At 40.7% G+C, this 18,932-nt stretch overlaps 2 protein-coding genes across 2 annotated transcripts in view; both read left to right on the top strand.

The window, feature by feature from the left end:
- Positions 1-9,066, top strand: part of LOC123249643 (cartilage associated protein) — an 85,514-nt gene extending 76,448 nt beyond the window's left edge. The window contains exon 7 of the mRNA XM_044678756.1: positions 8,694-9,066. Within this exon, the coding sequence (XP_044534691.1) occupies positions 8,694-8,747 (54 nt within the window). The 3' untranslated portion in view covers positions 8,748-9,066. The remainder of the gene's footprint in view (positions 1-8,693) is intronic.
- CDK6 (cyclin dependent kinase 6) overlaps positions 1-18,932 on the top strand; it is a 1,314,442-nt gene that overhangs the window by 497,786 nt on the left and 797,724 nt on the right. The gene's annotated exons all lie outside the window — the stretch shown is intronic.

Consider the following 18,932-nt stretch of genomic DNA (forward strand, 5'->3'; position numbering starts at 1 on the left):
TTTTCTTATTCACTCAAGTTTCTCTTGGTGTCCCCTGCTATTCACCCCCTCTTTCCCATCCCCCATGTCATCTTAGATTATTTAGTCTTCCACCCTCACTCTGTGAATTATTCTTCTGATTACTATAATAGTGAATATTATAATAGTGAATAGAGTTCACTACAGAGAATTAAACATAACATTTCTCTACATAGGAATACAGATAATTAGATCTCACTGAGGCCCTTAAAAAGGCAAATTTAAAAATTATAAGTTTTCTTTCTTTCCCCTCTGTATCTTATTTACCTTTTCATGTTTCTCTCGATTTTTGTGGTTGGATATCAAACTTTCCATTTAGCCCTGGTCTTTTCTGTGCAAATCCCTGGAATTCTTCAATTTTGTTGAATGCCCATTCTTTCCCCTGGAAATATATAGTCAATTTTGATGGGTAGTTGATCCGTGGTTGCAGGCCCAGCTCTCTTGCCTTTCTGAATATCGTATTCCAAGCCTTGCGATCTTTTACCGTGGAGGCTGCCAGATCCTGTGTGATCCTGATTGGTGCTCCTTGATATTTGAATTGTTTCTTTCTGGCTTCTTGTAAGATTCTTTCCTTTGCTTGGAAACTCTTGAATTTGTAGATTATATTTCTGGGTGTTTTCTTTTCTTAATTGAATGTCGCAGGTGTTCTATGAATCCTTTCAATGTCTATATTGCCCTCTTGTTGTAGGACTTCAGGGCAATTTTGCTGAATTATTTCTGTTAGTATGGAGTCCAGGTTTCTATTAATTTCTGGTTTTTCTGGAAGACCGATTATTCTCAAATTGTCTCTTCTAGACCGGTTTTCTTGGTCTGTCACTTTCTCATTGAGATATTTCATGTTTCCTTCTATTTTTTCAGTCTTTTGACTTTGTTTTATTTCTTCTTGTTGTCTTGAGAGATCATTAGCTTCTAGCTGCTCAATTCTAGCCTTTAGGGATTGGTTTTCAGCTATAATCTTTCGGTTTTCGGCCATAATCTTCTGGTTTTCGGCTATAAGCTTCTGGTATTCCTTTTCAATCTGGTCATTTCTGGTGTTCAATTTGCTTATCAGTTCATTTGGTTTCTGAGCCTCACTTTCCAGTTGCAAGATTCTACCTTTTAAACTGTTATTTTCTTGCCAGATCTTTTCCATTTTCCTCAAAATCTCAGTTTTGAACTCTTCCATAGCTTGTGAGGAGTTTTCCTTATTTGAGGAGGGTCCGGATGCTTGTTTGTTCTCCTCCTCTGTTTGCTCGGTTGTCTGGATTTTCTCTGTGTAAAAGCTGTCGAGTGTTAAAGACTTCTTTTTCTTGTTGTTAATCTTTCTCTTCTGAACTTCCTGAGACTGGGTAGCCATCGTTAGCCCAGCAGCTTCTCAGGTTTATCCTTGCGCTCAGGGTCTGTCCGCGGTCAAGCCCCCTGGTAGATCCCCTTGCTTGATCCTCTGCTGGAGGTTTTTTACAAGTCTCAGGACGCTGCTTCCACAGTCGTACACCCGTCCACGCTGGTTCCCCACTCAGGATTTCAGAGCTTTAGCTTGTGGCTGTGTCTGCCTCCACCCACGCCTCCTCGGAGCCTGAGCTCTGAGCCCGCCTGAGCTCTGCTCCCGCGCTCTGCGTCCTAAGCCCGCGCTCAGATTTCGGGTGCGTTCTTTGGCTTTTTGGGGTCCCAAATCTTGCTGCTCTCAGGAACAGGCCCCAGAGCTGCCAGTGACTCGATGGGTGCCCCAAACTTGCTCTATTTCTTTTTAACTGGCTTCGGCGCTATAGGTGCTGTGTGTGGAGGGGGTAGGGGTGGTGTGGTTGCTCAGCCCGCGATTTAGTGAGAGCTGTTTCACCCCTTTATAGCAAGTAAATGCCTCGATTCCACGTACCTTCCACGCTGTGCCCTGTTGTGGGTTCCTCCGTTCGTCTGGACTTGTTTTTATGTCCCCTTGAGGAGTTTTGTGTGTTTCGGTCAGGAGAGGTTAATAGCTGCTTCTTACTCTGCCGCCATCTTAACCCCTTAAAACATTTTTTAATTGAATATTGTATTCATTTTTTATTTTTTATTGATATCTTTTCTTTTTACATTCTCTTTCATTTGAAAATATATTCCTCTTCACTTTTCCAGTTTTCCATTGCTTGCAACAATTAAAAAACAATCCCATAAAACTGACTCTTCCAGTATATATAGTACTCCTCATCCATAGTCCCTTTTTCACCTTTGCAAGAAGTGAAGGAAGGTGGGGGCAACTAGGTGGCTCAATGGTTTGAGAGCCAGGTCTGGAGATGGGAGGTCCTAGGTTCAAATCTGACCTCAGATACTTCTTAGCTCTGTGACCCTGGGCAAATCACTTAACACCCATCACCTCCAATGCCTACCTCTTACTGCTTTTTAGCTTTGGAACCATTACACAGTACTGATTCTAAGATGGAAAGTAAAAGTTTAAAAAAGAAAGAGAGGTGCATTTTCTCATCATCTTTTTTTGGTGTGTGTATGATTTTAAGTACCCAGCCCTGATCTCCTTTGTTTTTTGTGCTATTCATTCACATTGTTGTCATCGTTGTACCTCTTGTTTTCCTGTTTCTGCTTACTTCACTCTGTATTAGTTCATGTGAGTCTTCCTATGCTTCTCTGAATTCTTTACGCTCATTATTTCTTATAGTGCAGAAAGAGCGCATCACATCAATTTCATGTATTTGACAAAATGAAAAAGACATGTATTTGCATTATTGATTGGATATTGGGTCTGAGAGACAGCATCTCTCTCCTATTGGATGGAGATGGTTTCTCTCCTATCTATTGGCTCTGGAGTCAGGAAGACCTTGGATCAAGTCTTATCTAGGACACATTATCTGTGTGATAGTCGTCAAGTTGCTTAGCTTCTGAACTTGGATTTAAGGCTCTCAATTACAGCTAAATCACCCATCTGAGCAGTCTGTCTTGGTTCAGGGAGTTTCCACACCAGAAGAAAGCTCATAGAGATTCAGTGATTTACCCAGAGTTGTACAGTTAGTCAACGTAAATTAAACAGAGATTAAGTGACTTGCCCAGGGTCACAAAACTAAAAATTATCTGAGGTTGGATTGAAGTTCAGATCTTCCTAAATCTATTCTCTGCATATCTAGCTGCCCCCTGCCTTGAGCAAAGTAGGTATTTAGTCATTGTTTATTGAATGCTGGCGTAGTCTGCCATATATACACTTGTTTCTCCAGTATTTCAGAGGAAGAAAGGACTGAGGATGTTTCTATTCACCATACTTCTATTTATTGTTACTGAAATGTTTCAAGAGGGCTGTGGGCAAAATAAACCTTTCTCCTGCACGGATAGTGCCGGTCACTTCGAGGACTACAGATGTTTTCTCTGCAGGAGCTGAAGGGATGGGAAGTAATGCTGGGCCTGGGAACAGTGGTCACCCCCTTAACTTAAAGAATCCCAACCAGCTGCCATCTACATTTTCCTTTTGAGGCCCTTCACACAATAATATTAGCTCATAGGTATATAGAGCTTTAAGGTTTACAAAACACACTTTCTCACCATTTATCCTTTTTGTTTGTTTTTAAGTGGATAGAGGGAGGACCTGGGGGGAAGGCTACAAGGCAAGAGAATTTATTAAAAGTCTACTGGGGGGCCAGCTAGGTGGCTCAGTGGATTGAGAGCCAGGAGGTTCTGGGTTCAAATCTAGCCACAGATACTTCCTAGTTGTGTGACCCTGGGAAAGTCCCTTAATCTCCATTGCCTAGCCCTTATTCCTCTTCTGCCTGGGAACCAATACACAGTATTGATTCTAAGGTGGAAGGTAGGGTGTTTTGTTTTTTTTTAACCTACTATATGCTATTCTAAGCACTGGAAATATATTGTTCAAAAACAAGAAGAAAGAACATCCTTATTTTCAACAGTTTACAGTCTTTTTTTTTTTTTTTTAATCATGCAAAGCATGCTTCCATATTGGTCAGTGTTGTAAGAGCAAACTCATGCAAAACCAAAACCTCAAAATAAAACTGTAAATACAGTGATGGGAAAGATAGTCTGCTGTCCCCACATCCATGCAACTCCAATAGTTCTTTCTCTGAAGATGGATAGCATTCCCCATCATGAGTCTTCCAGGTTATCCCAGATCAACACATTGTTGAGAGGAGAAGGGCTTACATTCTAGTGAGGGAAGTAGTACAGAAATGGGAGCTGAAAAGCAGAGGAGGGATGAAGATGCCCTTATTGAGGCATGGAGAGGATGTCCACAAAGTCTGAAGCACCGCTGAGAGAGAATGAAGGGTGGGTGGGCTGGGCCCCTCTTCTGGATGATGGCTTGGAGAGGAACTCATGTGTGGGAGAGGGGGACCAACATGGCGGAGGGATGTTCCATAGGGAGGAGGCTACAGGAGTGACTTGATATTCCAGGTTGAGAAGGTCTGGGTCCAAAGGAAGTCCTAGGGTAAGATTGCAGCTAAGGCATGGCATTAAAGTTCAGGAAGTCAGAAACATAGTTAAGTGGGGAATAGGGGGTAAGGAATAGAAATATCATCATTCCCATTTTACAGATGGGAAAACTAAAATTTGTATAGTATTATGTAGAGCTGGAGGGACCTTAGAGATCATCTATCAGTTCTTAACCTGCATCAGTGAACTTGTTTGCTTTAATCTTTTGATAATTGTGCTGGAGCAGAGGGGCACAGTGGATCTAGCAGCGGGCTTTAAGTCTGGAAGACTCGTCTTCCTGAGTTCAAAATGGCTTCAGACACTTAACTAGCTGTGTAACCCTGGGTAAACTGTCTGCCTCGGTTTCCTCATCTATAAAATGAGCTAGAGAAGGACATGGCTAACTATTCCAGTAACTCTTCCAAAAATGGTGGTCATGAAGAGTTGGACACAACTGAAAACAACTAACAGCTACGATAATCTGTTTCCTTGGTGATTCTATGAACTTTATCTGGACTTGGCATGGTGGCTTATATTTGTAATCTCTGTTACTGAGAGGGCTGAGGCCAGTGGATCACCCAGGCTTAGGAGTTTTGAGCTGAGATATCACTTGAACCAACTGGATCTTCACTGTGGCCAGCAGCAGCATGGTGTCCCAACAGGGCAGAGCAGAAATAGAGTAAGGCAAAGGGAGCCGCTGTGCCACATTCAGAGGAAGAACTGTGGGAGTAGAAACACAGAGGAAAAACAACTGCTTGAACACATGGGCTGATGGGGATATGATCTAGGATGTAGACTCTAAAGAATAACCCCAGTGCAACTATCAATAATATAGAAATATGTCTTGATCGATGACACATGTAAAACCCAGTGGAAATGCGTGTTGGCTATGGGGAAGGGGGGGCCTTAGGGGGAAGAGAAAGAACATGAATTATGGAATCATGGAAAAATTTTCTAAAAAATTAAAAAAGAGTAAGTGAGAAGAGACTAAACATACACTGCACCCCACCCCAATAATTCTGAGAAAGAGAGCCATAGGCTGTACCAGATTGCCAAAAAGTACAAAAAAGAACTCCTGACCTAGTCTAATCCCCTCATTTTATAGATGAGAGAACTGAGGCCCTGAGATGTAAAGTCTCTCATTAGTGGCTACCCAGCTAATTTGTGGTGGAGCTGGGACGTCAACCCTGATTTCCTAACTGCCGGCCCGGCAGGGCTCCTACGTTACTCTCAAACTCTTCAATGATTGCTTTTACAAGCAATTGACTTCCACACTTATAAAGTTAATTTCTCCTAATCTTGGGCATGGCACAGTAGAAACATTTAATAAAAAATTAATAGCCTCCTTTATTACTTGTATACTTGATAGATTTCCAAATTGTTCCCCAATCTTAAAGAGCTCCCCAAGGTCAGGGCAATATTTTTATGAAGCTCCGCTTTAAAAACGTGAAAGAAGCCGACAGCTCTTGTTTTTGAGTGTCAGACTGGGGAAATTCCTCTGGATAGCTTTCTGTCCTTGGGAGGTCAGGGTACCACAGTGGGGATTGCCCTAGCTTTTCAGACCTGAGCCAGGAGGGCAAGAGGATTCTGGAGACAGGGAGAGAGAAAGAGGAAACAGGATGAAGCTTCTTGGGGGGAAGCTCTGCTCTCATTCTTCATAATAAAGGACAATGTGGAAAGTGGGGTGTGCAGAGGAGCTGTAAACCAGGAGGGGAAAGTTATGCAAACTAGACCAAGGATAAGGAAGTTATGAAATAGGATCAGAGATATGGAACCTCCAGGGTCATCAAGCCTTTTTTTTTTTTTTTTTTTTTTTTACAGCTGAGAAAAGCCCCTCCAGGTGGTAAAGGAGAAAAAAACATTACCTCTGAGATCAGAGGAACTGAATTCAAATTCTGCTTCTAAAGCTGGCTTCCTATGTGACTTTGCATATGACATTTCATTTTCCTGGGTCTTGGTTTTGATAGCAAAAGGAGGAGGTTGGACTTAATGGCCCCAGAGTCCCTGACCCTCTTGAGTTAGGGTCCCATGAACCTGTGTCCTAGAGAGATTAAATGAACTCTCTCCTCTCCCTAAGGTCACATAGGATCATTTCTGTGTGACTTTGGCACTGAGCGAGGGACTGCTCTTTGCCTTTTTTTTTTTTTTCCTTTTGGGTATCCCCAGTCCTTGACATCTTTGAACAACTGCATTTTGAAGTCAGTGGGGAAGAGGTCCATTGGAAGTCCCCTTAAGCACTTAATGAATAAAAAAAACATTTATTCAGCACCTACATGTAAAGTGTCAAGGCTGGGATTTGAACCTACATCATCTGACTGTCAAACAATCTTTCCATGGCACTGTCCGTCTTCCTAGATGGTAGACAGAGCCATTTTGGAACCAGATAACCTGAATGCTAATACTAATGTGGAAGGCAGCATGCAAAATGAATGTTACACGGTTGTCCCTAAGGGTCCTCATCCTTTAATACCAGATCTTGCTGGCTCTTGAGGTGGGGGACAGGTTAGAAAGGGAGGGTAGTTTTTTTCCAGGGTAATCTTTTTTATTTTAACCTTTACCTTCCAGAATCAATAATAAGTATTGGGTCCAAGACAGATGAGTGGTAAGGGATAGGCAATTACGGTTAATTGACTTGCCCAAGATCATACAACTAGGAAGTATCTGAGGTCAGATTTCAACCCAGAACCTCCTATTTCTGGGTCTGGGTCTCTATCCACTTAGCCACCTAGTTGCCCCGTTGGGTTACTTTTTAGCCAAAGCCATATCACAGTCTCCAACAATATAGGGCAATGTTATAAGATGTTTATATATGTACATATATAATGTTTAGATATATAAAAGCCAAACCCTCTTTTCTAAATGCTAATTTTTTTTAATTTGGAAAATTTTAATTAATTAATTTAGAAATTTTTCCATGGTTACAAGATTCATGTTCTTTCCCTCCCCTACTACCACCCCCTCCCATAGCCAATGCACAATTCCACTGTGTTTTACATGTGTCATTGATCAAGACCTATTTCCATATTATTAGTATTTGCACTAGGGTGATCTTTTAGAGTCAACATCCCCAATCATATCCCCATTGAGCTATGTGATCAAGAGGAAGTTTTTCTTCTATGTTTCTACTCCCACAGTTCTTTCTCTGGATATGGATAGCATCTTTCTCATAAATCCCTCAGCCTTGCTCTGGATCCTTGCATTGTTGCTAGTAGAGAAGTCCATTATGTTCAGTTGTACCACAGTGTATCAGTCTCTGTGTACAATGTTCTCCTGATTCTGCTCCTTTCACTCTGCATCAATTCCTGGACGCCGTTCCAGTTCACATGGAATTCCTCCAGTTCATCTAAATGCTAATTAAAAAAAAGGCACTCCAAATTCTACCACACATGGGGATTTAAAAAGATTTCATTGATGCTCTTTTCTTTTTCCTTCTCTTCTTCCTCCTTTATCTCCTCAATGTCACCACCCTCATTCCCCACTTTCCAACCCTACAAAACACTTGTAACAAATAAGTATAGAAAAGAAATTGGGATGTGAGATTTTACTGGTATCAATACCAGTATATAAGGAAGACTCCCTCTATCAATAAAGGTCCACACTTTCTTTTCAATTGATGGGGTTAGAGAGTTGCCTAGGATACTGAAATATTTGTCACACAGACGATATTCATCAGAGACAAGACTGGAATTCAGGTTGTCCTGGTTCTAAGGCTGGTTTACCACTACTAAAGAAGTTTAGACATCTCTGCTATAATTCAATGTATGTATTCCCTCCAAAAGCACCAACTTATGCCAGATAAAGCAACAAAAACCACAGGGTTTATGGGGAAAATGAGTTCAAGGGGGAGAATAGTTAACAACTTCATTGGTGACACAATAAGAAAAAAGATAGGAATCTGATAAAAATAGTAGCAAGGTTTCATACATATTAAGTAGTTAAAAATACATAAATAGGGGGCAAGCTAGGAGGCTCAATGGCTTGGGAATCAGGCCTAGAAATGGGAGATTCTGGGTTCAAATCTGACCCCAGACACTTCCTAGCTGGGTGACCCTGGACAAGTCACTTAATCCTTATTATATAGCCCTTACCACTCTTCTGCCTTTGAACCAAAATGTGGTATTGATTATAAGAGGGAAGGGAAGGGTTTTAAAAAATAAAAATAGATAAATAAACGAGAAGCTTGCTTCATTTTCCTTCTAAAGTTCTGATTACTCATTGCATCATTGGAATTCTCAAATCTTTAACAACTGTTGACATTATTGTGGTCATTGAATAAATCCTTCTCCTGGTTCTTTTAGGGAGAAGTTGTGGAATACTTGGATGAACTCCTGGAGGAGGAAGGAGGCAGTTAATCTGAACAAACCAAAGGCATTCCAGAGCCACAAGGATGTCTTTCCAAGAAACACAAGACCACAGTGGTTCTTCCTTTGCCTCCATTTGCTCAGGTTCATGATACCTCAAAGCCTCCCCCTTTGTGCTGCAACATAAAGGGAGAGCACCCATTTTGATTTCTCAATACTCTCTTTAAGCAGGGACCTTCCTCCCTGTACATTCTCTCCATTAACTCTGGCCACCTGGCTGGCTGAAGAGTGTCCTCAACTTTGGTCTCCCTGCTTAGCTTTCTCCAAAGGTGAAATGCTCTTAATGGAAATAGCATTCTACACACACACACACACACACACACACACACACACACACACACACACACACAGAGACAATCATGAAAACTTTCTCTGCTTGCTTGCCTTACTTAACTTCTTGAACCCTCCACAAACTCCTGAATTGGAAACAAAACACTTGGAGAGGTTGTGGAGGGGGTGAATGGAGATGGGATGGAGGGGAGAAAAGACTCTTTAAGCCTCCCCATTTGTGCCCTGACACCAACCTCAATAAAAACCAAACCAAAGGTCTTCAGTTAAGGAAGGTGGACATTGTGTCTTTCTCTATGTGTTTTCTAAGGTGCATCTAAAGGTCTTTCTGATGGAACTTGTGTCCCTGGGAGGAGATAACTCTAAGTTAAGACAAAACAGGAAGATGGTAAATCCTGAGAAAGGAAAAATGCTTTAGTGTTTATTTTCATTTTTAAATTCTTACTTTCTTCTCCTATAATTTCAAGAAGTCCCTAGTCTAATCAGCAGAACTCTCTAGGGATGGAAAGGAAAAAATAGGGTGAAGAACCAATGAGAGAAAGTTCCTCTAATGATGATGTAGAAAACAATACAGAGACCTGTGCCCTGTACCTCAAAATGGGTCTTTGTCCTCTATCGTGAGAAGCATGACCTAGAGGCTAGAGATCTGGCCTTGAAGCCAGAAAACCAAGGTTCAAATCCTGACTCTTGACAGTCACTTAGCTTAATTGACCAGGAAATTCTCTAAGACTATAAATTGCTGTGAATGGAAGGAAAACAAACATTTATTAAGCATCTGTGATGTGCCAGGCACTATCCTAATCGCTTTACAAACAATATCTTATTGGATCCTCTCAACAATCCTATGAGGTGCTATTATTGTCATCCCCATTTACATTTACAGTTGAGGAAACAGAAGCATAGAAAGATTAAGTGACTTATCTAGTCACAGAGTTAATCTGAGGCCAAATTTGAACTCAGGTCTTTATAACTAGTCCTAGTGCTTTACCCATCTATGCCTCATAGCTGCCATAAGAAGATACCAAACTGCATCAATAGAGGCGTCCCTATACCAGTGAAACCACTGGTCCAGTTCCAATCCCTATGGATGGGATATAAATAATTTCTTTGGATGGAAAAAGTTCAGTATGAACTCTTTTTCCTCTAATGAAATAACTCTAAGTTAAGCACTTTCTCATGAAAAGAGGTTCAATCACACTAATTCATAGGATTTGGAGTTTGATGTGGTCTTGGAAATTGTTCAGTCCCATTCATTTATTTTATTTAGTCTTATTTTTATTGATAGCTTTTGGGGGGTTTTTTGGGTCAGCTTTATTTCTAAATGTAATCTCCACTTCTCTGCCCAGTGAGCCATCCCTTTTTAATAATATCCCAAAGACTGAGGGAAAAAAATCCATTTCTCAAAACCAGATAACACATCGAGCATGACTGACATGATATGCAATATATTACACTCCAGGTCTCCATCTCTGTAAAGAAGACTGGGAATATTTTCTGAATTCTTCTTTGGGGCCAAGCTTGCTCATTATAATTACACAGAATTCTGTTTTATTTTCTTCATGTTTAAATTGTTATAGTTACTGTGTATGTTGTTTTCCTGATTGTACTACTTTCACTTTGCATCAGTTTATATGTCTTCCCATGCTTCTCTGATTTCATCAAAGTTGTTATTTCTTTCAGTGCAGTAATATTCCATTACATGAATGTAACATAATTAGCTCCATTGCCTTATTTTAAAGAGGGGAAAAATTAAGACCAGAGAGGTTGTGTTTTGCTCATGGGACATATGATAAATAAGTAAGAGAGATAGGATTTGTACCCAGGTTTTCTGAACTCTTTCTACTACACCATACTACCCTGGCTATATTAGCCATATAGAGATGAGCTGCTAAATGAGGTTTTTCTGGACCCCAAAATAACTAAATTCTTTTTGACTACTTTAAAGAGCCAATACTCTTTTCTAAGCACATTAAGTATGTTTTTGATGAAAAGAAAATCTCACATTCAAGAAAGGATTGCCATCAAAAGATTTTTAAAACAGAATTTCAGAGTTTGGAGAAATCTCAGAGACCAACCTGAGGAGGATCCCCACCCCAAACACTCTTCTATATATCTACCCAGACTCCCTCATTTCCCCCTCCCCCAAAAAATCCATTCCTATCTATTGGGTAGAGATGACCAATGAGCCCCCTTAAGTGCTATTCAGTGTGTAGTTCATTCTTAATTTTTTGTTCAATGAAATAAGCAGGTTGGATCCAGCGCTCAGCAGATGTACTTATATTCCTCCATTGGCTTTATTTATTTTGCTTTCTTTGAAGTTGTTAGTAAATCCTCCCTGTGACACTTTAGGTTGGAAAGGAGCCTGGGAAAACTTTCTCCAGGCTACTGAATTTTTAATGATCACCTGAAAGACTGAATTGAAAGTCCACCATTAACTGCCCCAGATTGCTAAAAAGAGAATGTAAAGCTTTGAGCATCTTCTTTTCCCAGAAGTTCCCTGGATGAAAGGAAATGGGCCAGTGATGACTGTCTGGCCAGACACTCAACTAGGAAGCTCCAGGGGAAGCCGATGGGAGTTCAGTTTGGAGAAGGCTCAGTGGCCTGATAAATTAACGTTTTTATTGTTGGCATTGTTAATTAAACATATTTTTCACATCAAGCTGTCTCCTAATAGGTAATCAAGCCTGATGATGAGTAAGGAAAATATGATTCCCACCAAAGGAGATGGCAGCTCCACAGAAAGGGGCAGATTCTCTTTTTTTCTTCACACTCACTGCTGGGACTCTTCCTCAACCCAAGCAATTGCTTTTTGAACTCAGTGGGGAAGAGGGCAGAAAGGGAAAGAAGACTGTGGCCCAGTAAGCAGCTCCATGAAAACTGTTTAGATAATTCATCTGGGAAATAGTTAGCCCTTTATCTAAGACCTAGCTCTGGTATTCCTTTCAAATAGCTGCTAGTACCTTCCAAAGTCCATCCGCTCCATGTGCCTCTCTGGTACCAATCGTCTCCCCTGTTAGGATGTACGCTTCTTGGGTGCAGGGATTGTTTCTGCTTTTTCTTTGTACCCTCAAGGTTTATCCAAGGACCTGGGACATATCAAACGTTTAATAAATGCTTGGTGGATCGCTTTATTGACCAGACAAACAAATGATGAGAAGATATCCATCCACAGCCTAGTGGGAAATCTACTCTGCTCTCTTCAACCAACCAACGTCACCCAAAGTCACCAAAACAAATGGTACAGAGACCACCAATGGGAAGAGTGGCCCAGCAGCTGTTTGTCTTGAATTCTGAATATTTCTTTGTTGTGGTTGGGAATAGCATTTTGAGTTTCCTCCATGTACATGTGTCACACAGAAATTCCATTTTTTCCCTTCCATCTGTTGGCTCCTGGTTAATTTGACTCTGCTCTTTTTTTTGTTAAAATATGGTACTGTACAGCAGAGATGTCAACACTGCCATGTCCGACATGAACCAAATAAAAATGTAATTGGGAGATATTTAACGAAATAAATAAAAAATACAATAGAACATGAATGATGCCAAGATGGATCCTTCTGTTCATTTTGTTGGCCTGTTTCTATTTGAGTTTGACACCTTTGCTCTCCAGGGTTCTTCTGGGACTCGGGTTCCTCAGAGCCTTTCTGAAGTTGATTCTTTTTTTTTTTTGTAGATGTCTTTCAAAAGGGCCACCTGCCGCTCTGGCCTTGTGATGCTGGTCCCTTCTCCTTAAGTCTGTCTACTCCGTGTGCCTGTTAGAATGGACGCTTTTATTTCTGCTTTTTCTTTGTAGCCTCAGGGTTGCTTGAGCAATTTACTTATAGGTCAAAAAGCAAACAATGAGAAGGGGCAAAGGGGAGAGTTTCTTTAGCCCATTAATGTGTTAAAGTGACAAGGATGCTGGATTTGGTGTCAGGGAATCTGAGTTCAAATCCTGTCTTTTGCATTTAATACCTGTGTGACTTTGGGCAAAGCTCTTAATCTCTCTGGTTCTGTTTCCTCATCTGTAAAATGGGGGCATTGGCCTAGATAATCCCTGAAGCTCCTTCTAGCTTTAGCCCCATGAGCCTTCCATTAATGAGGTAATTTCTGAAGTCCTTTCCTGACCCAAATCCTAATATTCTCAAAAGGAATATCTCCCATTGAGATGTCCCAAAGTGAATGTTTGTTTTGCCATATCCATTTATCCTGAACAGAATTCTCCCAGTTCCCTTCCCAATGTGAATTATTGCAGTGAGGGGTTTGGGAGAAGCCATAGATGTTATCAATATATTTCTGGAATATCAACTTCTTTTGTTAATGATGCTTCATTCCTTTTAAAACACATTGAGCTATTAGGTTGTCACTATAAAGCAGAAAGTCCAGAGTTTGAATCCTGATTCAGATAGTAACTATTTAGGCAAGTCATCTAGTGTCTCAGCCTTCCTCATCTGTAAAATGGGGATAATAATAGCACCTACTTTACAGGACTATTGTGAGGATCAAAGGAAATAATATAAATTAAACCAGGCACTAGCTGTGTGAGGCAGGTCACATTACAGTTGGTACAAATGCCTTAAAGGCTTTAAAAAAACTCTTTCCTTCCATCTTAGTATTAATTCTAAGTATTAGTTCCAAGGTAGAAGAATAGTAAGGGCTAGGAACCTGGGGTTAAGTGACTTGTCCAGGGTCATACAGCTAGGAAGTATCTAAGTTCATATTTGAACCCAGGACCTCCCATCTGTAAGCCTGACTCAATCCACTGAACCCGCCTATCTGCCCCCTCAAAGGATTTTTGTTCTTCACCACTTTGAAATTACTGAACTCATTGGACCAGATTACAATCACCATTTTCCTCTAATGTAGAAAAAATAATAACATTTACTTTCTAAAACTGTTGTGAGGGTCAAAGGAGAAAATGTAGCCAAAGCACTGGGAGAGTTTCTTCTTTTCAGAATTGCCCTACTGAGCTTCAGGTTAATTCAGCTTTAATCCAAGCAGGATGCCAGTAGGTGTTGCCATAGTGCCCAGAATGCTAGGCCTGGAATCAGGAAAACTCACCTTTCTGAGTTCAAATTGGACCTCAGACACTTACTAGCTGTGTGGCCCTAGGCAAATCACTTCACTACATTTGCCTCAGTTTCCTCATCTGTAAAAGGAGAAGGAAATAGCAAACCACTCCAATATCTGCCAAGAAAACCCCAAATGGGATCATGAAATAGGACCATTAAAAAAGCAGTTGAATAACAATGATTTCCTAACTCCACACATCCACTGCACCATCTAGCTTGAAAGTCTCCTTTCTTTTGTCTTTTTTTTTAAGAGAAAATATCTCCACTCCCAGATCTGTCTTTGTAGTGTGTGTCTGAAAAGACAACAGCTCTTTATAAAGCATTTTCTTTCTTTGATCTTTTCTAGGGCATCATCAAAGGTCAGGACTGGCATTGGGCATGTAGATGCCAATTAGATCTGTGCTCCTTCCTCCTTCTCTCCCTCCCTCCCTCCCCCCCCCTCTCTCTCTCTCTCTCTCTCTCTCTTTCTCTCAATCCACTGAGCTACCCAGCTGCCCCCTCCTTCCTTCATTTATGTCAAGATCAGCATTTGCCACTTTCTGTTGGTGATTGGGAGGCAGACTTTTGACTTGTATTACTTTTATTCTCTCCAATGCCTCTTTGCAATATCACAAAGATTTTTTCCCACCCCCTTTCTTTTCTTCTGGTATTCAGTCGTAGGTAGCATTTCTCAACTCTTTGTTGTTGTTCAGTCTTTTTCCAGATGTGTCTGATTCTCATAGTACCATTGGAGATTTTCTTGGCAAAGATACTGGAATGGCTTGCCATATCTTTCTCCAGGTAATTTACAGATGAGAAAACGGAGGCAAATATGGTTAAGTGACTTGCCCAAGATCACACAGCTAGTGTCTGAGGCCAGATTTGAACTCAGGAAGATGAGTCTTCCTAACTCCAAATCCAGCCCTCTTCTCTTCTTTGCCATCTAGTGATTCTTAAAAGGAGGATCCACAGATCTCCACCCCCCACCCAAGGGTTTGATAGATAAGTTGGATTTGGAAAAAATGGCACCTTCGTTTTCATTACCCTCCAAATAACTAAAATGAATTCTTTCCTTCAGGTATGAATTTAGGCAACAAACCACAGTAATATTAATAGTATTCATGACTCTGTCTCTGACAAAAATCACAAATTTATTTTCATGTCCTCACTGTGATTGGAGCAGATGTCTCAAAAGATTGTTTATACTACTCACTAAAGTCACTGGGCCAGATCACATTCCATCACTCTCTTCCTGTCTACAATTAGCATCTCTATATAACCAGTTTGTTGTTGTTGTTGTTTTTGTGAGAAGCTAGTAACTGTCACCCAGCCAGTAAGTGTCTGAAGCCAGATTTGAACTCAGGAAGATGGGAGATGAGTCTTCCGGATGCCAGTCTCAGATACCTACACCTATACCAGTGATGGGCAAACTTTTTAAAGAGGGGGCCAAAGGAAAGGAAATGTGCATCTGTCAGTCTGTTTCTAAGGCAACTCTTTCGAAGTTTCATTGTATCGTATCCTACTCATATTCGTCAGGTTAGGAATAATGTTGTGCAGGGGATAGAACATTTCCGGGGGCTGCATCTGGCCTGAGGGCCATATTTGCCCATCACTGCCCTATGCCACTAAGAGACACCAACAGAAGTATCTAGTAAATCCTATGATAACAGAAAAAGTTAGGAGTTCCTGCCGTAAAGGAATAACATTAGGTAAAGATTAAAAAGACTTCTTACTTCTTATATATATTTATGCATACATATATTTAGATGCATATGTGTGTACAGATACACACAAAATACATACATGATACATGTACATATATACCTATGTTCTACACATAAGATATATTCATGTCATTTCCCTGCTTTCTAATAGGTATCTATAAAACATGTACAAAACATACTCATAAACATAGATATATGTGTATTATATGTATACACACATGTAATTAGACATACAACACACATATTAGAAATTCAGGTTTATATATAAATATATACACACACAGACACACATTAGAAAACAGGGAAATAAGGAAAATCCTATTATTGGAGCTTTCTTGTTTGTTTTTTGTCTTTTTCAGTTCAGGATCATTTCAATGAGCAGTTTTATTACTAAAAGAGGCAGTCTGAGTAATGGAGAGAAGGTGGATAGGTGCAGGATGATCTAGGCTTAAGTCCCACCTCTGACTCTCTTCTTGGCTCAGTGACTGAGCAAATCACTAAACCTCTTAGGACCACATAAGCAGCTATTTGAGATTATGAATTGTACCACAAGAGGTGATCAGCAGTAGTGGAAGGAGAATGCTCTTTGGGAGTCCCTTAGAGTGAAATCGCAGGTGCGATCTGGCTCTCATCTTCTGCCAGAGTGCTATCATTATTAAATTGAGTTATTCTTTTAAAAAACAGGTCGCTTTTGCTTGATTGCCTCCCAGCTGTGATTTTATCACTGGCTCATTCGCCCAATTGCTTCGGGTCTTGGGTGGAAGCCAAGGTTGTATTGAGAAACCATAGATAGGGCAGTTAAAATTTGCTCTGTCTCATGACCCTGACCAGCTGTCTCCCAAATGCATGTTGTGGGCTATGAAAGGGAAATGAGTAAGGAGATCGATAGATTAGCACGAATCTCTGTCTCTCTGTCTCTCTGTCTTTGTCTCTCTCTCTCTCCCCCCTGTTAGAAAGATTACTCAAAACTTGCCCAAATGAAGGTAGGTCTGTAGTATCATAATCATAAATAAAGGAGAAATTGCTACTGTGTGTACTGCAGTTTTTTTTTAAATTAATGAGGCCTGCATCTATATACGAGCACATACACAAGAACTGGAAGAGCCACCATTTCCTTAAATTTTGTCTTTTTCTCATGTATTTGCTGAGCCATACCTAGGGCAGGGCAATCAAGCCTTGGTTCCAGAGCCCTGAAATTGAATGGGTTCTGATGACACTTACAGTTGGAAACAATGGAAAGAGTGCTCTGTTTGGAATCAAAGGATCAGGGAGTCACCTAACGCCTGCCATCTCCCACCTATGGGGATTTGGGCAAGTCACTTACCTTGGTTATCTCAGTTGTAAAATGAGGGGCTATGGGTGAGATGGCCTCTGAAGTTCCTTTTAGATTTAGTCCGTCATCCTATGATTCTTCAGCAACATAGAAATAAGTGGGCTTAGGACTCAGGTAGTAAGAATAATTTGTTAAAATAGGACGCTCCACATCCCAGCTGAGTTCTTGTTATCTGATTACAATCAGTCCCTCCTAGGGGCAATTTCCCTAGAAGTAACTCCATAAGTGTACCATGTTCTCTGTCTTCTTTTTTCAACTAATTTGATTTTTAAAAAATTAATTTTTTTAAACCCTTCCCTTCCCTCTTATAATCAATACCGTGTATTGGTTCGAAGGCAGAAGAGTGGTAAGGGCTAGGTAATAAGGATTAAGTGACTTGCCCAGGGTCACACAGCTAGAAAGTGTCTGAGATCAGATCTGAACCCAGGGCCTCCCATCTCTAGGCCTGGTTCTCAATTCACTGAGCCACCCAGCTGCCCGCTAAAAAAATTTTAATTTGAAAGTGAGTCAAGCTGTTGAGGCTGGGCACCCAAATTACTAGCTACATGTGTAGAACCCAGCTCCTTCTCTCTTCACCTTTTCATAATCCCAACTACAAATAGACCATATATTCAGGCAGTACAGCTTAGTGGGCATTCAGAAGGCGTTGGGTCTAGGCCCAACCTTGCCACTATATGATTTTGGACTAATCATGATTTCTTTGGACATCTGTTTCTTTCTTTTGGAAAATGAGAGGATTGGGCCAGCAAAGTGGCTGGGTGGATTGAGAACCAGGCCTAGAGAAAAATATGTCCCCAGACAAGTCACTTAACCCCAATTGCCTAGTCCTTCCCGCTCTTCTGCCTTGGAATCAATCCACAGTATTGATTCTAAGATGGAAGGTAAAGGTTTAAAGAAAAGAAAAATAAGAATTGAGCCTAAATCATATCTAGGGATGTTTCTATCTTCAGGGTTCTGGCCTAGTAAATAAGATATGGCATATAGATCTGGGGTGTATCTGCTTCCCAGGCTCGGGTACTTAAGTAAATGCCTTTGAAATAGACTTTAGAAGACGTGGGTTTTGCTCCAACCAATATGGCACATCATAGCATATTGGGCTGTTGACATTTGCAAAGTTGGTGTGGTCTGCATCTTCTAGCACACTGAATCTCTTAAAGCTGGGGTTAGAAAGAGTCAAAGGGACTGAGCTTTCAGTTTCAAAAGAAATCCAACCAAACTGAAAAAATATTAGAAAAAAAGAAGTTTCATAAGTAGACCGTTAAAATGCAAATTTGTATATTGAACTTAGAAAAAAGAATCCCCAGCCCCAATAACCTCGATGGGCATGTTTCTTAGAAGGTTCCTGGAAGGGTTTCCTGGATCGAGATCCTCCTGGCTAAGCATCAGCCAGGTCCATCTTTAAAAAAGAAAATAAACATGTTTATGAGACTGTTGGCATGTCCAAAGCTGGCCGAGAGGACTGTTTACCTTGTGGCAAGCTGCCCAGGTTTTTTGATGAAAGACAGTACTGGTGCTCTTCCTTCCTTCAATAACACATGGATGGAGCCTCGTCATTGGTTGTTGTTATTATTTGAAACTTCAAAAGCATTTATTTGGAACTAATAAAGACATGACCATTGTGCGTATACACACGCACTAATCCTGTGTATTAAGTGCTGTCCACAACTCAACAACACTCATAGGGTATCAAGAAGCTAACAGTGCAAGGAGGGATTATAGTAATCTGACCAGACTGCCCGTGTGTCACTGAAAAGTCAAAGACAGAAACGATAATCAGATTAATTTTTAAAAGACTTGGGAA

Source organism: Gracilinanus agilis, chromosome 5, assembly GCF_016433145.1.
Source record: "Gracilinanus agilis isolate LMUSP501 chromosome 5, AgileGrace, whole genome shotgun sequence".
Classification (NCBI taxonomy): Eukaryota; Metazoa; Chordata; class Mammalia; order Didelphimorphia; family Didelphidae; genus Gracilinanus; species Gracilinanus agilis.